At 39.4% G+C, this 20,887-nt stretch overlaps 2 protein-coding genes across 3 annotated transcripts; one reads left to right on the top strand and one right to left on the bottom strand.

The window, feature by feature from the left end:
- Positions 1-652: 652 nt before the first annotated feature.
- Positions 653-8,141, bottom strand: myadmb (myeloid associated differentiation marker b). Of its 2 annotated transcripts, none has more exons than XM_042430049.1 (2): positions 8,006-8,141; positions 653-3,453 (listed from the first exon to the last, which is right to left on the bottom strand). In XM_042430049.1, the coding sequence occupies exon 2, from the start codon at positions 3,339-3,341 to the stop codon at positions 2,463-2,465; it is 879 nt and encodes a 292-aa protein (XP_042285983.1). In that variant the 5' UTR covers positions 3,342-3,453; positions 8,006-8,141; the 3' UTR covers positions 653-2,462. The 2 variants fall into 2 exon arrangements, with proteins under 2 accessions (XP_042285983.1, XP_042285982.1); XM_042430048.1 differs by having other exon boundaries at positions 7,997-8,141.
- Positions 8,142-10,745: 2,604 nt separating this feature from the next.
- Positions 10,746-18,132, top strand: pex19 (peroxisomal biogenesis factor 19). Its single transcript, XM_042428705.1, has 8 exons — positions 10,746-10,851; positions 12,952-13,040; positions 13,769-13,931; positions 14,030-14,115; positions 14,209-14,382; positions 14,464-14,634; positions 14,992-15,036; positions 16,374-18,132. Exons 1-8 carry the CDS (start codon positions 10,788-10,790, stop codon positions 16,458-16,460), a joined length of 879 nt encoding a protein of 292 aa, XP_042284639.1. The 5' UTR covers positions 10,746-10,787; the 3' UTR covers positions 16,461-18,132.
- Positions 18,133-20,887: the final 2,755 nt, after the last annotated feature.

Genomic DNA, 20,887 nt, shown 5'->3' on the forward strand with positions numbered 1-20,887 from the left:
ATAATTTTGACCATGTTCACCATCTTAGTTTAGCACCTTAGCATTTGCTAATGATCTCTAAACATAAAGAGCTGAAACTGATGGGAATCGTTTTGTAGGTATCTGTAAACCAAAGTGTTGGACAAAAGAAACTTGACCTGATGGCTCTAGATGAAAAATTAAGGGTCACCTGAACTTTTCATGTATGAACACGAAATTGTATGGATTGCCAAGAATCCATCCAGTAGTTGTTGAGACATTTCACTTACAACCAGAAACCTCAACCTCATGGTGGCGCTAGAGGAAAAGTCAGGGGATCATCAAAGTCGTTAGGTTATATCATCTGGGAACCATGAATGTCTGTACCAAATATTGTGCCAATCCATTTAATAGATGTTGAAATATTTCACTAAATAAGTGAAAACTTTGACCTGGTGGGGGTGTTAGATAAAAAGTCAGGATCACCAGAGTTATTAGGATTCATTCTCTGGGTACTACGGATATCTGCACCAGATTTCATGGCAATCCATGTGATTATAGTCGAGATATCTCAGTCCAGACCAAAGTGGTGGACCAACGGCCATCACTAGAGCTGTTAGCATTGCCAAAAAAAATCATGAAAGTGGGCACCTTTAACCAAACCAGAACATAAAATACAACAACCACACACTCATCTGTTTACAATGTGGTTTTATTGAAACATTGGATTACATTTTCCTACAACATGGATGTGGTATGCACTCTTTAGGCATGAACAGTGGAATATAAAAAAGTTAAAGAATATAACACTAACATCAACAGAGAGAGAAGCATCATTTTTGGTCTATTTCTCTGAGTTTTTTCTTTTTTTTTTTTTTTTACAGCAGTACAAAAATCAAAAGACCCAATCGATGACGATGTTAATTAATTTATTGCTGTGAGTTTGGTGTTAACAGTTGCTTTAATGTTTGGACACACCAGGAAAACCCACATAGAAAATACTAATATTAAGTGCACTTAAACCATACTTGTTTTTTTAAATCCACAATCTTGCATATGTTCTTTCCACATATATATTCTTGCCTTTGATTGTAGCTTGCGGATACACATACACATATATCATAACAGGAGCAAAAAGCTGGCCTAGCGCTCATCTTAACATCACATAAACTATTTTTGCATTACTTCAAGTCTTGTAACACTGGAGTCTTAAAACAGTCAGGTTCACTGATAAATGATGCAACCTGATCAGCTGCACTGCATACTGTTGGGAAAACTAAATAGTCAGTCCCATTCCCTGTTAATCTTGTGAAGTTATGTTTACTGAAATTTACTGTACTTTTCTTTGAAACCATCTTTTTCCAATTGATTGTCTTTTTTTTTCTTCAACAACTAATTTAATCTAAGCTCCATACAACTAAAATTCATTGATTGTTTTCTTTATTTATTTCTTCAGTTGTGAACAAAAATACTCCTCAGCAGTCTCTTTATTTCAGACGTCAAATCGAAAACAGACTTAAGGCAGAACACGGACATATACATTATGCAAAAAATAATAAGCTACCATTTACTTTGGTTTTTCTCCATTTGTCATCACCGACTATGTTTACATGCACATAGTATTTTGGGTGTTAGCTTGTATCCTTTTTAGAGTCAGACATTATTTTAATAGCTTACTCATATCCAGATAACAAACATTCCTGTATGCATATATAAAAAAATATTATGTATGTTTTGAGTATTACAATGGGCACCAAGTTGGCAGTGATCTGCCATTAAAAAGGATAAACATGTATTTTAATTTCTTGGATAATGTCATGTTCCAGCAATCACATTCAGCTCTCTCATAATCAGGTTACGAGTCTATCCAAGCCACTGGAAGCAAGGTTTGACGTTTATACACACTCTAATACATGAACCCAAAACCTTAGTAATTTAAGGGAATATTGTTGTACATGTAAACATAGCCACTGACCTCAACCTCTCCCTCTACTCTTCTTCTTTTCTCTCTTAGGCCCTCAGGCAGGCAGTATACTTCACACAAAATCAAATTTGGCAGGTTTGCAGAGACAAGATTTTGAGTTTGGGGCCCAAAAAGCACAAGATTTTGATTTGATCAATCTCTTTGAAAAGCCTAGTTTGCTGCCCCCAATACATCATCTCTAGTACATCCTTGGTCAAATGTAACACAAGTAATATGGGAGTCTTGTATTTTGTACTACAAGTACTATAATTTGCTCAAGAACTAAACATTTCAAACAACAAATAGTGTCACACCAGATTACAATACAACTCAAACTAAACCAGCTGTGGTTTAACTCTACGGTCGCATCATGACTCAGAGCTCCTCCAGTGGGTGTGGATGCGAACTGACCGGAGTTGCGGTGAGTACACTGGCATTTGCTCGCAGCACCATATTTGACAGCAGTTCAACAGCCTTTGAGAACATGCCAAATTCAGTTTCATTTGGAGCATACTGCTGGCCTAACATCCTTTCTCTTCCCTCAAGCGCTGACAAACACCAGGCGGGCGGAGTAGATCAGGTCGGCCAGGTAGAGGATGAAGTTGACAGCGGTGAGCACGGCTACCGCCATGAGCTTATCCCAAATGCACAGCCCCTGCGTGCCGCTGCAACTGCTTGGCCTGTCTTTTGTTCCGTTGTGCTTGGGGTCAAAGTTGAATATGGGCCAGATGATGGTTGCTGACAGATAGAGGGCCACAGCCAGCAGGGCATAGGCAGACAGAAAGCGGGCAAATGGGAAGGGAAGGCAGCCGGTGCACTCTCCTACGCAGAGCAGAATGATGGCCGCTGACAGGATGAAGCAGATGCAGTAGACGGCCATGCAGTACTTGAGTTCATGCTGGCGGTCATACAACACAGGGTCGCTGACGAAGACGAAGATGATGCAGGCCACGAAGGTCTCGCAGACTTTCAACAGGCCAGGGGCTGTGGCCATGTAGCCGGCTACCTCGCCTGGACGCGCCTTGCTGATGCTCACCTCGCACATGTAGGCGATAGTGGCCAGGCAGGAAAAGACGGTTGACACGATGCGGAAGTCGCTCTCACGCTGGCCTGTGGAGCCCTTGAGGAAGTAGAGGGGGAAGATGATGGAGGCAGACAGGCAGAGCAGGGCGGCGTAGCAAGCAAAGGTGATGGGGAAGTTCTTCCAGGAAAGGGGGGCTCTGGTCTGCAGGCCGAACAACTCCACCAGGATAACGAGCAGAGTCCCGGCGAAGCTGAAGGCCCAGCAGAAGATGCACCAGTCTCCGGTGCCATGGACGATTCTGCCGCCATGCACGGCCACGGAGAAAGCCACGCAGGCGAAGATCATGGCTGCCAACCGTGTCCATAGGAGGGGGCTGGTATGGAAGACTATAGCCATGATGGAGGATGTAGAAGGTGACGAGAGAAACTGAGATGTGGTTCTTTTGTCAAATTTACTTTTGGGAGTCCTTTCCTCAGATTTTTACCATCAGCCACTCGGAGAGAGAGAACTGCAAGAGAAAAAAAATGCAGAAAAAATGAAAGAATTAGAAAGCAATATTTTAGGGCTGTGTGTAATTTTTATGACCTCTAGATGAAATACAAGATACGACCACATGAGGGCAACGGCTTGCAACTCAAACAGGCTCAGTACTCCACTCCTACATACCATTTACTGAGACACACAATGATGTTATTGTATTTTTATGAATGGTTGAAACAACAAGTGAAACCATGCAAACACAATTTCAAACCACAAATAATGACTTCACTGTGGTCACCCTGGTCACAGCACATTTACATCTGGTCAAATCATCTGGTGAACACTCTGGCTTTTTTTTTTTTTCTCTGGTAGTTTCTGCCTCATATCAAACTACAGACTGCTTTCTCAACAGCATTCCTGCACTGAGAGCAGACTGTTTCACTCTTGACATTCCTCCATGCTCATGTCCTCGGTGGGACGGGTGTGGCGCTGCAACCTCCACCGACCCCACAGTGTGTCTGTCATCGTGCTGTAAACAGGGACTGCCTCACTTGTTCCACCCCCACTCGGAGATTTCATCTACACTGGAAAAGTCTAAGCAAGGGTTTGAATCTAATGCTGTTGGATCTTCAAGATCACCTTCAGACATGTAAATAACACTTGGCTTGGAATAATAATTTGCATTTGATATCACTTTCCCACCAACAAAAGTACAATTATCTTCTTTTCTTCTATTCTTAAAATTATATTTTCACCGTCTGCCCTAATGAAAAATCCAGAATCTATGAATATTCAAATACGTTCACTTCATGTCTCCTACTTCACCGTAAAGTCTATTCTAAGTGTTTGTGCACCGAAGGCTTCAAGTTTCCACTTCACACTTGTGTAAGTTGTATACTGGACCACGATTGGCTCCAAACACGCGTTAAACCCATTTAAGGTGAGCTCAGAGAAACTTTCCCCCTTCAGTAGCTCAAACATCCAAGTGAAGTGACAATAAGACAGCAGACAAGTTTTTTTTTTTTGACATCGTCTGCGCTCTTAGCAGTGGGCGGGGCTCAAGTGGAAAAGGTGACGTACTTCTGGGCATCAATCAAGATTAGCTAAGTGTTTTACTCTTAATAATACACAATACATCATTCTTTATTAAGGACTTGAGTTTTATTATGTTTTATTAGTCACAAGTCACGTGCGTTTTAAGATGCAACTCATCTAACTTCTGAAAAAAAGTTAGTAGCTAATTTAATTTTGAATTTTGTTTGTCAACAGAAGATAGAAGATGAAAATGAGACCTCAAACCTTTCATTTGTAAGAGAATGAATGTGCTGATGTGACTGATTTGATTATTTCATCTTTAAAATGTCCAGATTAAGAAATACTGACAATTTCCAAGAACTCAAAGTAACATCTTTAAATTGGTTCTTTTGTCTAAACCAAAAATTACTTACAGTGATATAAAACAGAGAAAAACAGCAAAGCTGAAATCTAGCATTGACAAATGACTTAAATGATGAATGGATTATCAAAGTAGTTAGATATTTTACTACTCATTTGAACACTAGTTTTGGTCTGTTTCCTTGATCGACCAATATCAGTCAGGATATAACATTTGCTGCTCGCTCGCTCTACCCACCAGCTACCCTCATATTTTAACAACTCTAAAATAAAAAAAACAAAATGGCGCCAAACTTCCAGTTTCACAACGCCCTTTTCTGAAAATCATTGGTGATGTCATGTTTTCAACAAGCCCTAGAGACATGCAGTCAGGTGTTAAGTGGTTGCATTCAGCTGTACTGCAAGGCAGTGAAGGGATTTTTCCAGTTGAGACAAATGACTCAAACCGCAACAGCTGTGATCTAATGAGCCTACTGCTATTAAAGCCGATATCCTCTTCCTCCTCAACGATGGATTTCTATTGAACGTCTGAGCATAATGTCGTCTCTATAAAGAAGCTCTTGCATAGGACGGACACTGAACACTGATGATTATTGCTGAACATTTTTTTCTGAATGTGACGTTGAAGATCACGCCACCAGTACCAAGATTTTTTTGTTACTCGCTTCTTGAAAAGTCTTGAAACCAACTGAAAAAAAACCAAACAAACAAACAAGATTTCAGACAACAAAAAGATATTTAACAACAAGATAAGATGGATGTTTTTTCCAGTGCAGAAACACTTTGACCTTACTAGCTGTCCTCCCTCCCATCCCTTCTCACACCCATCGTCCACTTGGCACCATAAGCATGGCGGGCCTGTGTTCCCAGTATACACAGAGAGACAGTTATAAACAAGGAGAAAGGGCCTGTTTACATTTGTCCCATTAAAACAGCTATGAAACAGCCGAGGCTAGGGAGGGGTAAAAAGTTGGTTGAGGTGTGAATACAAAGAAAATGACGAAAAAAGAGACAGAGGTGGAAAAAAAGAAACCCCTAAAACTCCTGCAGGATGACTCACTTAAAGCCAAGAGGGAGGGGACGGGAGGGAGGGAGGGAGGGGAGTAAAACGAGGGAGGAACTCGGGGGAAGCCCTGTGCCTCGGCTGCAGAAGGACAAATAGTTTAAACAAAGTGATGGAGTGGAATAGCACAAGAGTGAGTCACCGCAGGGCCCCTCGCTTTCACCGCCCTCCTTTCTCTCCCTCTTTCTCTTCCCCCCCCCCCCCCACTCCTCCCTTATTTCTTGTAAGATTTTCCAACTTACTGATGCGTCCCAGATGTGCTCCAGTCTGGCTGCTGCTGAACAACTGGTAACTTTGTCATATTTGCCAAGTTCTCTCCTTTCCTCTCTTTTCCTTTCCTTCCTTCCCTCCCTCCTCATAGTCTCTTTTGGCGGCTACTCCCCCACTTTTCCATCAGTTGTCCTATTTCTCCCTCCCAGCTCAATACTCCCACTCCAGCTTTAAAGTCAGGGTACCAATTATGCTTCATGTAAACCACTCAAAATAAACGTATACACAGGGTCGTAATGGAAAAATCGATTCCGCCACTCCTCCCGCCATTACTTTGCTGCTTATGGAATGAAGTCAGGAAAGAAATGGGAGAGGAAAAATAGCAAAGGAAAGAAAAAAAAAATGACCTGAGAGCCTAGTGTAGAAAAAAGTGCCTTTTCATAGCACAGCATGGAAAACATGACAGGATCACACAAACAGGCGCACTTCCCCAGATGGAGACATGCTGAAAATAGGTTCACGCATCAAGCTTGCAACAGGACAGCAAACAGGATGTGATACCAACATGCTTCTCTGCAGTCAGTCAGTTTTTATATAAACAGCAGACACACATACACACACACACACACACACACATCAGGAAACAGTGTTTGTCTAAGGCAAAGAGGTCATGTGTGCTGCTTGTTTGGTTGTCATGACACAACATCACTAACTCGATTTCACCTGTAATCCACTTAAGAAGGATCTGTAGGTCGAAGCACAAGACAGGCTCTGTTGGCAAACTATGTCAGTGTGTGGGTGTAAGTGTGTGTGTGTGTGTGTGTGTGTGTGTGTGTGTGTGTGTGTAAGAGCTTAATAATTGTGTGTCAGGGTTTAACCATTGTGCCAGTGCGAAGAATGGAGCAAAATCTACTTTCACATTTGACCTTTTTCAAACCAAAAAAACAACTAAATATTCATCATTTTCCCCCAGAATGCCATTCTTGTCAGGCCGGAGAAGAATGGGAAACAGCATTTAAACCATCACGAGACACTAAATCTCTCCAATGAAACATACACTGATTAGTTTTGAAGGGTTATCAGCTTTTTCAAGGCAGGCTGACCCACCACACCTACGTACCGAGGAAGAGGGAAACATAGATACAGTTCTGCGGAATCTAAATCAGTGAGCCAAAAGGCACAAAAACATAGAGTAAAACGCCCTGTAAAGCAGAGTGTATGTGTCTGTGTGTCAGTGTGTGTGTCAGTGTGACAGCTGTGTTTTAGGCTCATGCAGACGTTCATTCATTGACAGTGAAGGTGGGTGTGCCGCCTGCCGCACCCTGCTCCCACCACACTACAGCCAAAACACAAACAGATACAGAAATGTACCAAAAAAAAAATACATTTTTCTCAAAAATACCTGCTGCACAGAAAATCAGCCTTTGAAAACAATAAACTATTGCTGAATATTTGTACATTTCAAACAAAAAATACTGAAAGTAAAAAATACTGAAAGCATGATAAAGTTGCAATAAACTCACAAATGAGCAACTCACACATAAATTAAGTTGTATTTGGATGGTTTTTATACCAAATTTTTTACCTTTCACTCTCAACTCTCTCCTCATAAAGACACCTTTCTGAATTCATTTTAAGAGTGAGCTCCATTTTTTTAAAGCTGTGAAAATGGACCCTAACATGCAAATAAATAAATAAAAATAAAAAATACATTACAAAAAAAAAAAAAAAATCATTTTAACTGCTGATTGTGTCTCATTCCTCTCAGGAGACATGCAGGTAAGCAAGATGCAACAAGTTGCAGCTGGACAAAGTCTTATCCTTGCACAGTCTACCGTAAAAACATTTTCATCTTAACGCAGACATCAGCACATGAAATCAATGTTATCTGAGGGTTTGTTACCTTGCGTACTTTGGCAGCAGCTGCTCTCTGCTCTTCAATGGTAGATTGCAACTCCTGACTGCGGCTCCCTGACTTGACTTACTAGCAGCTTAGAGGAGCAGCTCCCCGCCCAGCAGACCAAATTAGGCATCAAATCTCTGCACCGTTATTCACATCTGTCTGAACTCTCCTCCTCCTCCTCCTCCTCCACCACCACCACCCTTTGCACACGTGCTGAACACACCCAGTGTGGCGCAGAAGTTCATAGCCTACCGCATTTACCACATTTTGATGGATTAGCATCGTAAATAAAAATAATATTTAAATAAAACTAGTGCTTTTATGAATGTGTCGTGTCGTGTTTTTTTTTTTGAACGTAGTTGTTTTCTGTATCAACCACTAAATATAATGTGCAACATCCGGACATAAGTGTCAATGACACCAAGAACTTGTTTTCCAAATGTCTTATAAATTCATGAGGTCAGACTGAAAACATCTATTTACTTTTGTTGGTATTTATTTAACTCCTATAGTCAAGCCAAGTCATTTTTATTTTTATAGCACATTTAAAAACAACAGGAGTTGACCGAAAAAACAACAGGAGTTGACTTTTCAGTCAGGCTGGAGGATTAACATCTGCGTCAATACAGTCACACACGATTAAAGGAATAATACATAAAAGGCAATAATACAAAATTTATTACAATAATACGTGGAAGGCAAGAAGACTAGAATGGGAAAAAGCAACTGCAAAGATAAAATCAAAGTAATAAAATAGGAAGTGCTGTAGGCTAGGGAGTGAATTATGAAGGATCATTATATGATTTTATCTTAAAGTGGACTGTTATTGTGTTGGAAAACCCCCGATGAAGTGTTACCGATTTTTTTTTTTTTAATGTCGTCATTTTTGTTTTAATATCTCAACCACCAGCGTTACTATCAACACAGATCTAAAAATGCTAAATATTTGTCATCGCTATTACTCACATACTCTGAGATTATTTGTCTGCGTTGCCTAGCGACGGCGGCAGTTTCCCTTGACAACCGGGTTTATTTACTGACCGATCTGACGTGATTCCTGACCGTGTCGAAAAAAAAAACTGCCCGAGAGGGAGAAAAGTAGCTATCACATGCACATTCTCACAAGATTGCTTTAATTTCATTGCGCCATTATTATCTATAGACTGAAATGTCACAGCTGGCGCATTGTGTGTGTGTGTGTGTGTGTGTGTGTGTGTGTGTGTGTGTGTGTGTGTGTGTGTGTGTGTGTGTGTGAGGGTCTGTCATAGGCTACTTTCGGGGACAAATTTCAGTTTAAAGACCAGTTAAATGGGGACGGCTTGTTCAATTGGGAAGAAAATCCGTGTCCCCAATTAGTAAATGAAGATTTTTGGGTCAATGGTTAAGGTTATGGTTAGGGTAAGTCCCCAGCAAATGAATGCAAGTCTATGTAATGTCCCCAAAAGTGACCTAGAACAACATGTGTGGTGTAGTGTGTGTGTGTGTGTGTGTGTGTGTGTGTGTGTGTGTGTGTGTGTGTGTGTGTGTGTGTGTGTGTGTAGAGTCCTGTAAAACAAGAAAATTCTTGAATTTTGAAATACCACAGTTTGTAAACCAGATTGTATTAAAGGATGGCTTCATCATTTTTCAAGTCTGTCTTAAAACAGCAGTCAGGAGCCCAAATCAGCATTAAAATAGGGTTTTCTTGCCACAATGAGTCCTCCTTTTCATACTGACCATTAGAAGAACCCTTCATAATGCACTTAAAATGTATTATATATTAATTATTATGGATTATTAAACTGGATCAAATATACAATGTTTGGCATCAATGGATGCATATGTAGATTTTGTTTTGTTTGGATGTTGTGTTTTGTGCTTATGGGGCTGTGTTTGTATATTTGTTGTATTTCTATGGTCGAACATCCACTGGAGTGTCGTTTGTAGGCGTTTTATGTTTATGTGTGGGTGATGTTGATGTGTTGTACTGTGTGTTGGATGATGGTTGGTTTACATGCCGGATTGTTTGGTTTGTTGTTGAGGAATGTGTCTGACTAATTCCATTACGGGTGGGTCATATAAATGACCGGACATGAAAATAAAACTATTCATTCATTTATATGTACTTTTATTTAAGTAGGAAACTAGCTCCACCTCCAGCAGCTACAACAGTAACATGCTGCTCTAACACTGATGCTTCAGTATTAATAATCTAATGATGTCAGATATAATAATGTATCAGTCAGAGGGACCAAACTACTACTTTTACTGCAATACTTTAACTACATTTTACTGCTAATATTTATGTACTTTTACTGAAGTAGGATTTTTCATGCAGGAGTTTTACTTGTAATGGAGTATTTTTACATTGTTGTGTTGGTACCTCCCTCCTGTATAACCTCAGGTGCCCATAGTGTTACTTAATTCACAAAACAACATACTAGTTGACTAAAACTAAATATTTGTTTAGTTTAATTATTTTCTCGTACAGCATAACTATCAACAAAAAAAAATAAATCCAATCAAAATAAAGTAAATATCCAGAATAATCAAACAATATTAATTATTATTGATAAAACAACAACCAAACTAACAAGAAGCTCCTAGGTACAGTGTGAATACTTCTTCCGCCACTTGATATCTGTGATGTTAGATGAAACCATTTAGTGTTTAGTAGTTTTATATTTTTTTATCTTTACCACCAGATGGCGCCAGATTTCAATTAAAGGCCCTGGCCGTGACGCGCTGCTATCCGCGACATTTTTCACGACAGAAACGTCAGTTTTCGGACAACCTGCAAGAAGGAAACATCATGGCGTCGGGATCGGGAGAGCAGTCCACTGGACACGATGCAGAATTGGATGAATTATTGGACAGTAAGGTTTCACTTTAAGTCATTACATCGATCTCAACATTAACGACAGTATGGGTGTTTTTGTTGTTAAAAAAACGGATGCTGATTGAGTTTTAGGACGTCTCTCTGTCTGTGTATGTCACGTTGGATGTGGACAGTTGGCTCCCAAATGTTGTCAAACTAGTAACTCAAGTTATCATCAATAATCTGTTCAGTTGGCACAATTATTTAACACGACATCAAGTAAAAAAAGTCATTGTTGTTGTCTTTGTGATGTTATTTTGAACATGAAGCTGGCTGTCATCCATCCTCATCCACCGAGCGGTTTGCACACATAATGTCCGTGCCCTTGAGTTTTCTTTTTGTTTAGATATAATGTAAAACCGACGATGTAAAATGGCGACTGAACTGTCAATCAAAGTATTAATGTTGTTGTGTTCACTCGGTATGATGGTGTGTTACTGTGATCTCAGTTGGCAGCGGTGGAAGAAGTATTCAGATTCCTTACCAAGTACCATTGCAGCAATGTATTGGTAACTTACTAGCAGCAAAATGTAGTTAAAGTATTGCAGTAAAAGTAGTGGTTTGATCCCTCTGACTGATATATTATTATGTATGACATCATTAGATTATTAATACTGAAGCATCAGTGTTAGAGCAGCATGTTACTGTTGTAGCTGCTGGAGGTGGAGCTAGTTTCAACTACTGTGTATGCACAAATGAACATTGAAACAAGTTTCTTTTTCCAAATGAGTCAAATCAAGTAGATATCTTTCAACGTTACAGTCTTTTTAGTGCCAAAGTCCCTCTTTTCGTTGCTGCACTTCCACTGCACAAACTTGAAAAACGGTGAACCTGTCCTTTAAAGACTGTAGTTTGTGGCGCTATATTTGTATTGTGTTATAACGTCCACAACTGAAATGAGCACCATAAAGTACAGGCCTCAAAATGAGTGTAAATTTAAATCAACAACATATTTTAACCTCAGTGAAGGTACAATTTATTATTTTTTGCAAAGCTGCTGTATTAGATGGTTCTCACTATTGATTTACCCTACGAGGCTCCAGGAGGTATCAACCGCACAGCTCCCACTTATTATAAGACCCCAGCGCTAGTATCGCCCATCTCCCTTTTTTCACTCAGCCACCTTGAGAACAGATCATCTGCAAACTTCGTTAAATAAATGAACTGGCAACTAAGTGTGAATTATATGGCTTTACTTTACTTTATGTTGTTTTTTTTTAATCTAAACTCAAGACCTATCTTTTTACAGTTGCTTTTAACTAATTTATTTATTCATTATTTGTTGCTTACATACTTATGTTTCCATTGTTTTAATGTTTTTATGATTTCTAGCTGTTCTCTGTGCATTTTGATCTGCTTGTTCTTACTTGTCTTGTTTTTCTGTATTTCCGTGGAGCACTTTGGGTTGCCTTGTGTAGGATAAGGTGCTATATAAATACATTTACCTTGCCTTAAATGTCTCTTTGGCTTATAGTAGAGATGTGATGAGTAGTAATTCATTGAAGGATGGAAACCTCATTTGCAGCATTTTTTAGAGGTCATTTTGAAGCAAAAATGCCAAAATTTTATTGTTTCCTTCCATCTTCTGAAATAGTAATATTTGTCTTCTATGATAGTAAATTGAATACATTTGGGTCTTAAAGAAGCACGAGAAGATGTCACCTTGGGCTCTGTGAAATTGTGATCATTATTTGGTATATTGATGGTATGGTATGAACTCATATTGATATTAGTTGAAACATGAAAACCAGAAGTTGAGCTGTTGTTCCACCTCACCTTTGATTCATAATAATAAAGATAAAGTCATCTTTCTTACAGCTCCCAAAGCTGCAAACACCCATTGAACTGCTCCGTAGTGGCCCTATAGCATAAACCAGGAACACTTGTTGCCACAGCAGAACCAGTGAAAAAAATAAAAGCTATGATGGGGCGACTGTTTAACTTTTGGACGTAGTAAAATCAGTTGGAATATGTTGCATGGGTTGTTTGGAGACATTTGCCGGACATAGGAATAAGTAGATAATTACTAAATTCTCACATTTGGGTGAATATCTTTGGCGGTAACCGGGGTGTTTCTAATGTTGTCTCTTCCTTTCAGGTGCGTTGGATGACTTCGACAAGCCGGCTGCCCCTCCGGCCCCTGAACCTGGAGCTCCTTCCTCCTCAGCCAACAGTGGAGCAGAGAAGGTTTGTTTGTTGTGTTTGTGTGTTGATTTTTTTTAATGCTCACATCTTTAATGCTCACCTTTTAAAAAAAAAAAAAAAAAAAAAAAAAAAAAACCAAAAAAAAAACCCCCAAAAAACTGTAAAATTTGTGCAAATAGGAGAATCCTAAGTGAGATGTTTTGTTATTGAAGTCTTTAAACATCATTTTTAGTAAAAGAAAACCAAATCTTGATAGATTTTGATCTAGTCAGACTATTCCAAATTGTTGTCAGCAATTCTATATCTTGTTTTCTGAAAGATTCAAAGTATTAAATGAGTTGCTTGTCATTACTCCTCACCTTGGTTGGTTGGTTGTTGGTTAGTTTTATTACTTGTTTAATGGTGCTTGTGTAACTTGCAAAGCTTGCATTTGATTTATCAGCAAAATTGAGTCCAGTAAACTCCACTCCATAAGTTCATTGCTCATCATAAAGTGCTTTCTCAGTTGCAGGGGTATTTTGTTGTGGGTAGGAACTTTGGTAAAAGGAACCATAATTGGAGCTTGTGGATACTATTCTTTACAGTCAATAAGATTTCCAGTTCCAGACTTCTTGAAAGAGTGCCTGTTATGCAAAGGGGTTATCTAGAACTTAAAAGAAACCGCAAATTTTAAAAGCAGCCAGAGAAGAAAGTTTGATACAATTAGGTGCTCTTAGTCTTTCCCTATTCCTCTAGAAAAACCTTCACATGTTTTCTGTCTGTCTGTATAGCCGCCTCTGCTTGAGGACTGCAAGCTGTTTGAGGCTCTCTTCGAGGGGGACATGGCTGCCCAAGCCAAGGAGGAGTGGGAGAAAGCCATGACTGAGCTGGCCCAGGAGGAGCCAGACCTACTCCAGCACTTTCAAAAACTGTCTGAAGCTGCAGGCAAAGTTGGTAAGGTCTACACTTTTTTATTATTTGTGATTTACATGCGTTCGTCCGCTTACCGTTTTGTTCCCGTGCCCTAAATGTTATCCCCGTGTTCTATGTAGGCACTGACACCGCCTCCCAACAAGAATTCACTTCCTGTCTTAAAGAAACCCTCCGTGGCCTGGCTAAAAACGCAGACAACCTGCAGGTGGATCAAATGAGAATCAAACTATTGATTTTCTTTATGAGAGATGCAAACATAAAACACGTTACTGACTATCGGATGTGTTTTTTCGTACAGTCCACAGGACTAGCTGGAGACGATCTTGTCAAGGCTCTAGAAGGCCTGGGATTGGATGAGAGCGGTGAAGGGGGTGGTGAAGAAGGAAACATCCTGCCCATCATGCAGTCCATCATGCAGAACCTTCTCTCTAAGGAAGTGCTTTATCCATCTCTCAAAGAGATAACTACCAAGGTTTGTGTGTTTTTAATAGAACTACCGTTGTCTCCAGTCTACTAAACCAGGGCTACTCACAACAATCCCTCCCCCTCATAGTACCCAGAGTGGTTGGATGCCAACAAGCCTGGCCTTAGCTCAGAGGACTACCAGCGCTATGAGCAGCAGTCCAAAATCATGGGAGAAATCTGTAAGCACTTTGAGAAGGAGGAAGAAGCAGCCGGAGATAAAGAGAGCAAGTTCGAGAACATCATGGACCTGATGCAACAGGTGAAACAACGCCGTCTCTATTCACTCAGTCCGCATGTTTGAATATTTAAATGTGAATGTTACAGAGAAGGAACCAGAGTCAGTCGACATGCAAGTTTGTTTCTACAATGTTTTTTTTTTTTCTTGTGCCTTTTAAATATTTGGATTGTGAAAAGCATTCAGCCATCACTGCAGCTGACACACTGCAGATCCCGCCGCTGTCACCGGGAAATGTCTTATTGAGTAGTGCTTACACGATGCAGACATCACACATTAGAGTGCTGCTACTACTGCAATAGGAGCCTGCAGCAGTGGATGATATGGCCTGCAAACTGATGTCTTTGCACTCATTGGAGATAATATCACTTTTACTTGCAGCTACAAGACCTGGGCCAACCACCGAAAGAGCTAGCAGGAGATGCGGTGAGTTTACAGTCTCTCAGTCAGAACAGTATTTTGATTTGTATTAAGATAAATACAACGAAAACACAATTTATGTATATTTGACATTATTGAATAGTAGTTTATAATGATAATAATAATAATATTTGATACTTATATAGCGCTTTTCAAGAAGTTGCTTTACACTGTACAATAAGGAGTGGTGTTAATAAGACAAACAGCAGATAACATGACACAGACACACAAGGATGGATGGATGGATGGGGGAGAGGGGTCTTGAGGGGTCTTGGGGGATGTTGAGGCAGGATTAGAAAACAATGAGGGGCTATGAGTCTCTGATGTCTTTGGGCAAGGAGTTCCAGAGCCTGGAGCTGCCCTAGAGAACGCTTTGTCCCCAAAACTGCGGAGGTTGGGCTTGGAGGTGGAGAGAAGGCCAGCAGAGATGGATCTGAGGGACCGAGAGGGTTGGTAGAAGAAGAGGAGGTCCGTGAGATATGCAGGGGACCAGTTGGTGAAGGGTCTTGTAGGTGATAACCAGGATTTTGTAGTTGATCCGGTAAGAGACAGGAAGCCAATGGAGCTCTGTTAGGACTGGGGTGATTTGGTGTGAGTAAGAAGTCGGGCGGCTGCGTTCTGGACCAGTTGGAGTCTGTTGGTGGAGCTAGCGCTGATGCCGTAGAGGAGTGAGTTGCAATAGTCAAGACGGGGGGAAATGAAGGCGTGGACGAGTGTTTCAGCAGCAGGGTGTGTAAGAGAGGTCCTGATCTGAGTTTATGTTTCACTGCTGTCCTCGATAAAAGAAAATATAATATCTGGGTTAATTTGTTCAAGAATGCAATCATGCATACATAGTTTCAAATGCTAATCTCAGGAGATGATGTTGATCAATTTCTTAGCACAAAATGAACACAAATATAGTATTTAGTAATAGTATTGGATTAGGAACAAACATGTGAAGGAGGTTTGGTACCTTAGATGGTTTAGACTAGGAATGGACAATATTTTACATTGCAATAACTGATATGTATCCTGATGAAGTATATTTTCTAGAAAAATAAACTTACAAACTAGACAAAATAACCAGACAGGGTTGACGGTTTTAAGCTAATACAGCAAATGAAATACCAGAAAATTAAAGGAACTTTATCACATTGACGTAAAACACTTTTAAAAAAACAATATTGCTATAAAGAAGTTGTTCATTGGTTTACAACATTGCCCTCAATGACCCAGTCCACCCATAGACATGAAAGGAATAACCACCACGGTATGACCAGTATGACATTGTATGTATTGTCATTTCACCCAAACCCAATTTAGACATGACATCATTCTTCCTCTTTCTTCTTCCCCTCCAGCCTCCCGGCTTTAACTTCGACATGGAGTCCCTCAATCTCCCAGGAGGCACTGGGGCCGGGGCGGCGGAGCAGTGCTCCATCATGTGATGAGGTGACAGGGCGGTCCATCAGAGTCACCGGGGGCGAGGATCACTCTGTGTGCGTCAGCGACAGGGAGAGAGTGATGGAAGGGTGACAGAGTGTGAAGCAAAGGTCAGACGGGAGTGTGACCAGACCGTCGACACCGTTTTCCCTCAAAGTAGAAGCCGTGTGGAGGAGGAGGAGGAGGAGGAGGAGGCAGGAAATAAAAACCACCAGGAACCACACATACACACACAAACACACTCTCTTCTGTCTAAAATCACCGAACGCACAACTGAGATTTTAACATCTCCGCGTTAATTTGTAAACGGTTGCCACAGCTTCTACACGGTTTGATTGTTAACTGCATTCCTTTTGAAATGGAAAAAAAAAGACTTTCTCCAAGTTTTTTTTTACAATACTGTTTAGCCTCATGGTGAAATCTGTCAAACCACTTCACGGGTATAAACGGTGCCTTTGCAACTGCACTCTTAAGTTATTATTTTAGGCCTCATCATAAGGTGGAAGTTCTGCTATCCTTCAGCTAAACACGCAAGATTGTAGTTTTAAAGTGGTGTGAATTTGCAATATTATGACATCCCTGGTTTACACCAAGCTAGTGATCCGTTAATGTAGTTATTTCATTCAATTTTAACACTCACCTGTCTCTGCACAGGCTGTACAGGAGTTGACTTAACGAGTTAATGATTTATTAACGTGTAAAGAAACTGGAAAAAAAAGAGAGTAAAGTAAAAAAAGGAGTGTAAGTTTGTTAATATTTAAAGAATTAAAAAAAAGATTAGTGAGCATTGAACGCCTCATGAGAGGTTCCCAGCACCTACTGTAATTCAACCAGCTAATGTTTCCATTCCCCGAGTGATAACCCCCCAATTCCCAGGTATTGATTTGAAGTGATTGAGATGATGATTTCCGGATGCCTTTGCTGTGGTTACAGTGATCATTATAGTTTAGAGTTACTGTGCAAAGTGCTTCCCCTTGTGATTCCCAGTGTTTTTTTTAATGTGCAGAGTGATGTTTTCTCTAATTATGGGGTCCCTGTTGGGGAAGATAAACACTTCCAGGAGTGTTTACTGTCTGATAGCATGTATGTACTTTGGTACCTTCTATTAAAAGTACATCATGTGTCCTTGCAGAGAAAAACATGTTGCCAGCGGAAAGGTTGACCACTTAACACATCACATTGTATCAGATTAGTTGAGAAACGTGTCCATAATTCATGCAGATGCACTGTTGGGTAAGACAAAACAGCCTGATGTTAGCACATTTTGCCTGTAGTTGTTTGTTTACTCCAGCAGCCACTTTTCACCGGATGCTCTTTCCAGTAGACAAAGGTTTAACCACCGCGACTATAGAGACAGGTCTAGAAATCATGCAGCATAGCAGCTGGTCATCAGCACATCGGTAACTGTAAAATAAAGGGGTACTGAAAGGATTCAGTCAGCCATGCACTGAAAAGAGATCAGATTTACATCACATGCAGCTGAAGCTGCTGTGGAGGTCCCTGTGGTTTTCATCATGGTGGGATGCGATCTATTCAACTCTCAGGGCCGACACAAACAGGCCCAGAGCAGTGGTTAAAAAATAAAAAAAATGTGACCTGTTATTGACACTATTTTTTTTTTTTGTTTGTTGTACTTTGTAAATATATCAAATAAAAGAATTCTATAATGCAAATTAATGTTGTGTATTATTAGTCATCATTGTTTTTAAGTAGATTTATTCAGGTGCTGTGCAATTTTGAGGTACTTTTAAGTGTTTCCATTTTTATGCTGTTTTATCTCTATTTCACTGTTTCAGAGGTAAATGTACTTTTTACTGCATACATTTATTAGACCAGTGTAGTGACTAGTTACTTTCCAGAGTAAGATGGTGCATTAATATAGATTAAACTATGCAACAGTATATAAAGTTTATTTGTCATTTCAACTGTAAGAAATACATTTAAATGAAATACTGTTTCTAAACCAGAACATAAAACTGGGAACGAGTCAAACAAGACAGAGACATTAAACATCTGAAGTGTACATGTGCATCAAACATGAACGCAATGAAGCAAATCTCAGTATGTTGGAATTAAGTGCATATAGCAGAGTGAAAAGCCTAAATTAGATATAGTTTATATTCATATAAACATTTAGACATATGCATACAAGGTAGAAATAAAAAATTATCTGAGGTGACAAAGTTTATATCTGTGTTTTTGTTGAGGTGTTTAAATTAGGTTCACCTCAACATACTACATCATTAAAGTACAGTGTACACAATAATAATAAGACAACATTGACGAGGTTTGGTGCATAATGAGTACTTTTAGTTTGCTGGTAATACTTCTGAACTTTCAGAAATTTTGAGATTTTGAATAAAGGACTGTTTCTTTTTAAATAAGTGGACTTGGAGTTAAGATTTATTTATTTTACAACTGCAGTTTGTAAAGTCAAGAATGAACTTTAAAGCTCACCGTCTAAATGATTATTCCGCTACAGGTAGAAACAGTATAGCCGAGGTTTAAAGTCCATTCTTGACCTTAGAAACAGAAGTTGAGAAAACAATCTCACTAAAGGTCCATTTAGTAGCTTTTCTGGTGCTGCTGATCATATCAACATAAGCTTCACCAGCAGATGCAGTTTGACCAATTGCTGTGGAATGGTAATTTTTTTTTAGCTCTTTAAGATCATTTTGAAGCTCATGGGACCAAAAGCTCCAGAACAGCTAATAAATCGACCTTAGTGAGATTGCTTTCTCAGATACTGTTGTCAAGGTCAAGAATTAATTTTGAATCTGAACCTTTAAGCCAACATGGACTAAAAGTGCAAAAGAAAAAATATAATTTACAATTCCACGACAACATGCAAACTCCCACTGCTGATGAAGATCATTTGATATGATTGAAAGATACAACAGAGCTTGTGTTGAGCTTGTCAGGCTCAATATAGTGTGACAATAGCTTAAATACACCATTATATGTTTTAAATCCAGTGGTGGAAGGTAACTAAATACTCAAGTACTGTACCTAAGCACAACTTTACTTGAGTATTTCCATTTTGTGCTACTTTGTACTTTCTACTCCACTACATTTATCTTACAGCTTTAGTTACTTTTCAGATGAAGATTTGACACAATGGATAATATAACAAGCTTTTAAAATACAACACATTGTTAAAGATGAAACCAGTGGTTTCCAACCTTTTTGGGTTTTGACGTCTTACAAAAAGCAGTGTGTAGTCGGGGTCACATTTCAGATGTCTATGAGTTGTTAACAGCTCCACCAAACAGTGATTTTTCCCTCTAAACTTCTCACATGCTTTCATTTCAATAAATGTTCAAATGATCCAATATTTCACCAAAAATCAAAGATTAGAGAAAAAGTCCAAAAACTGAAAACAGATTTGTGTATCAGAACATTGTTTTTTCTTCTTTTCTCTCCCATTAATCATCTCACGACCCCTCAGATTTATCTGGTGACCCTTTGGAGGGGCCCCGACCCCTAGGTTGGGAACCACTGGACTGAACTAGCTAACTGTATATAAAGTAGTTGAAACTAGCTCCACCTCCAGCAGCTACAACAGTAACATGCTGCTCTAACACTGATGCTTCAGTATTAATAATCTAATGATGTCATATATAATAATATATCAGTCAGAGGGACCAAACCACTACTTTTACTGCAATACTTTAACTACATCAAGCTCATAATACTTATGTACCTCTACTGCAATACTTTACAGTCTCCCTACACTCAAGAATGTATTTTGCTTCTTGTTCCTTCAGTTGGATGTTTGAGCTTCACTGTGCAGAGTTTGACACTGAAAGGCTCTTTTCACATTCATCTGTTGAAGGAGGAAAGTTTCTCTGAGCTCATTGAAAATCAGATTTTAGGGGCGGGCCTATGAGCAGGATTTGTGACATCACAACTAGTTTGGAGCCAATTGTTGTCCAGTATGCAACTTACACAAGTATGAAGTGGAAACGTGAATCATCTAGTGTACATACACTGAGAATAAAAGAGGTAGGCAATAAGATCAGATTTCTTTAAAAAAAAAAATTATTGGAGCATAATAACTGTATGTACGCATTTCTTATTGTTTATAAGTTCGATATACTCAAAATACTTTCCTAAATCAGTCATGAAAAGTTCAAACGATGGGCAAGAACTTGGATTTGCAGATGTGAAATTTTCCCAGTAAAAGTAATAAATTGACAGTCTGCTGAAGTTCCTGATTTTGTTTCATAGTATAGTATTACATCCTTGGCTTCCAGCTGAATTGAATGGTTGGTCTGAGTGTCAAAGCAAACTTAATTTTTTTTTCCAGAATCCTGATGTATATTGACATTCATAAATTAGATGTTTAGTTGTTTCTTCCTGTTTTTTTCTTTCTTCTTCTTCTTTTTTTTTTTTTTTTTTACAAAATTCATATTTGTTATCAAAATCCACA

Source organism: Thunnus maccoyii, chromosome 12 (genome assembly GCF_910596095.1).
Source record: "Thunnus maccoyii chromosome 12, fThuMac1.1, whole genome shotgun sequence".
In the NCBI taxonomy this organism is placed as follows: domain Eukaryota; kingdom Metazoa; phylum Chordata; class Actinopteri; order Scombriformes; family Scombridae; genus Thunnus; species Thunnus maccoyii.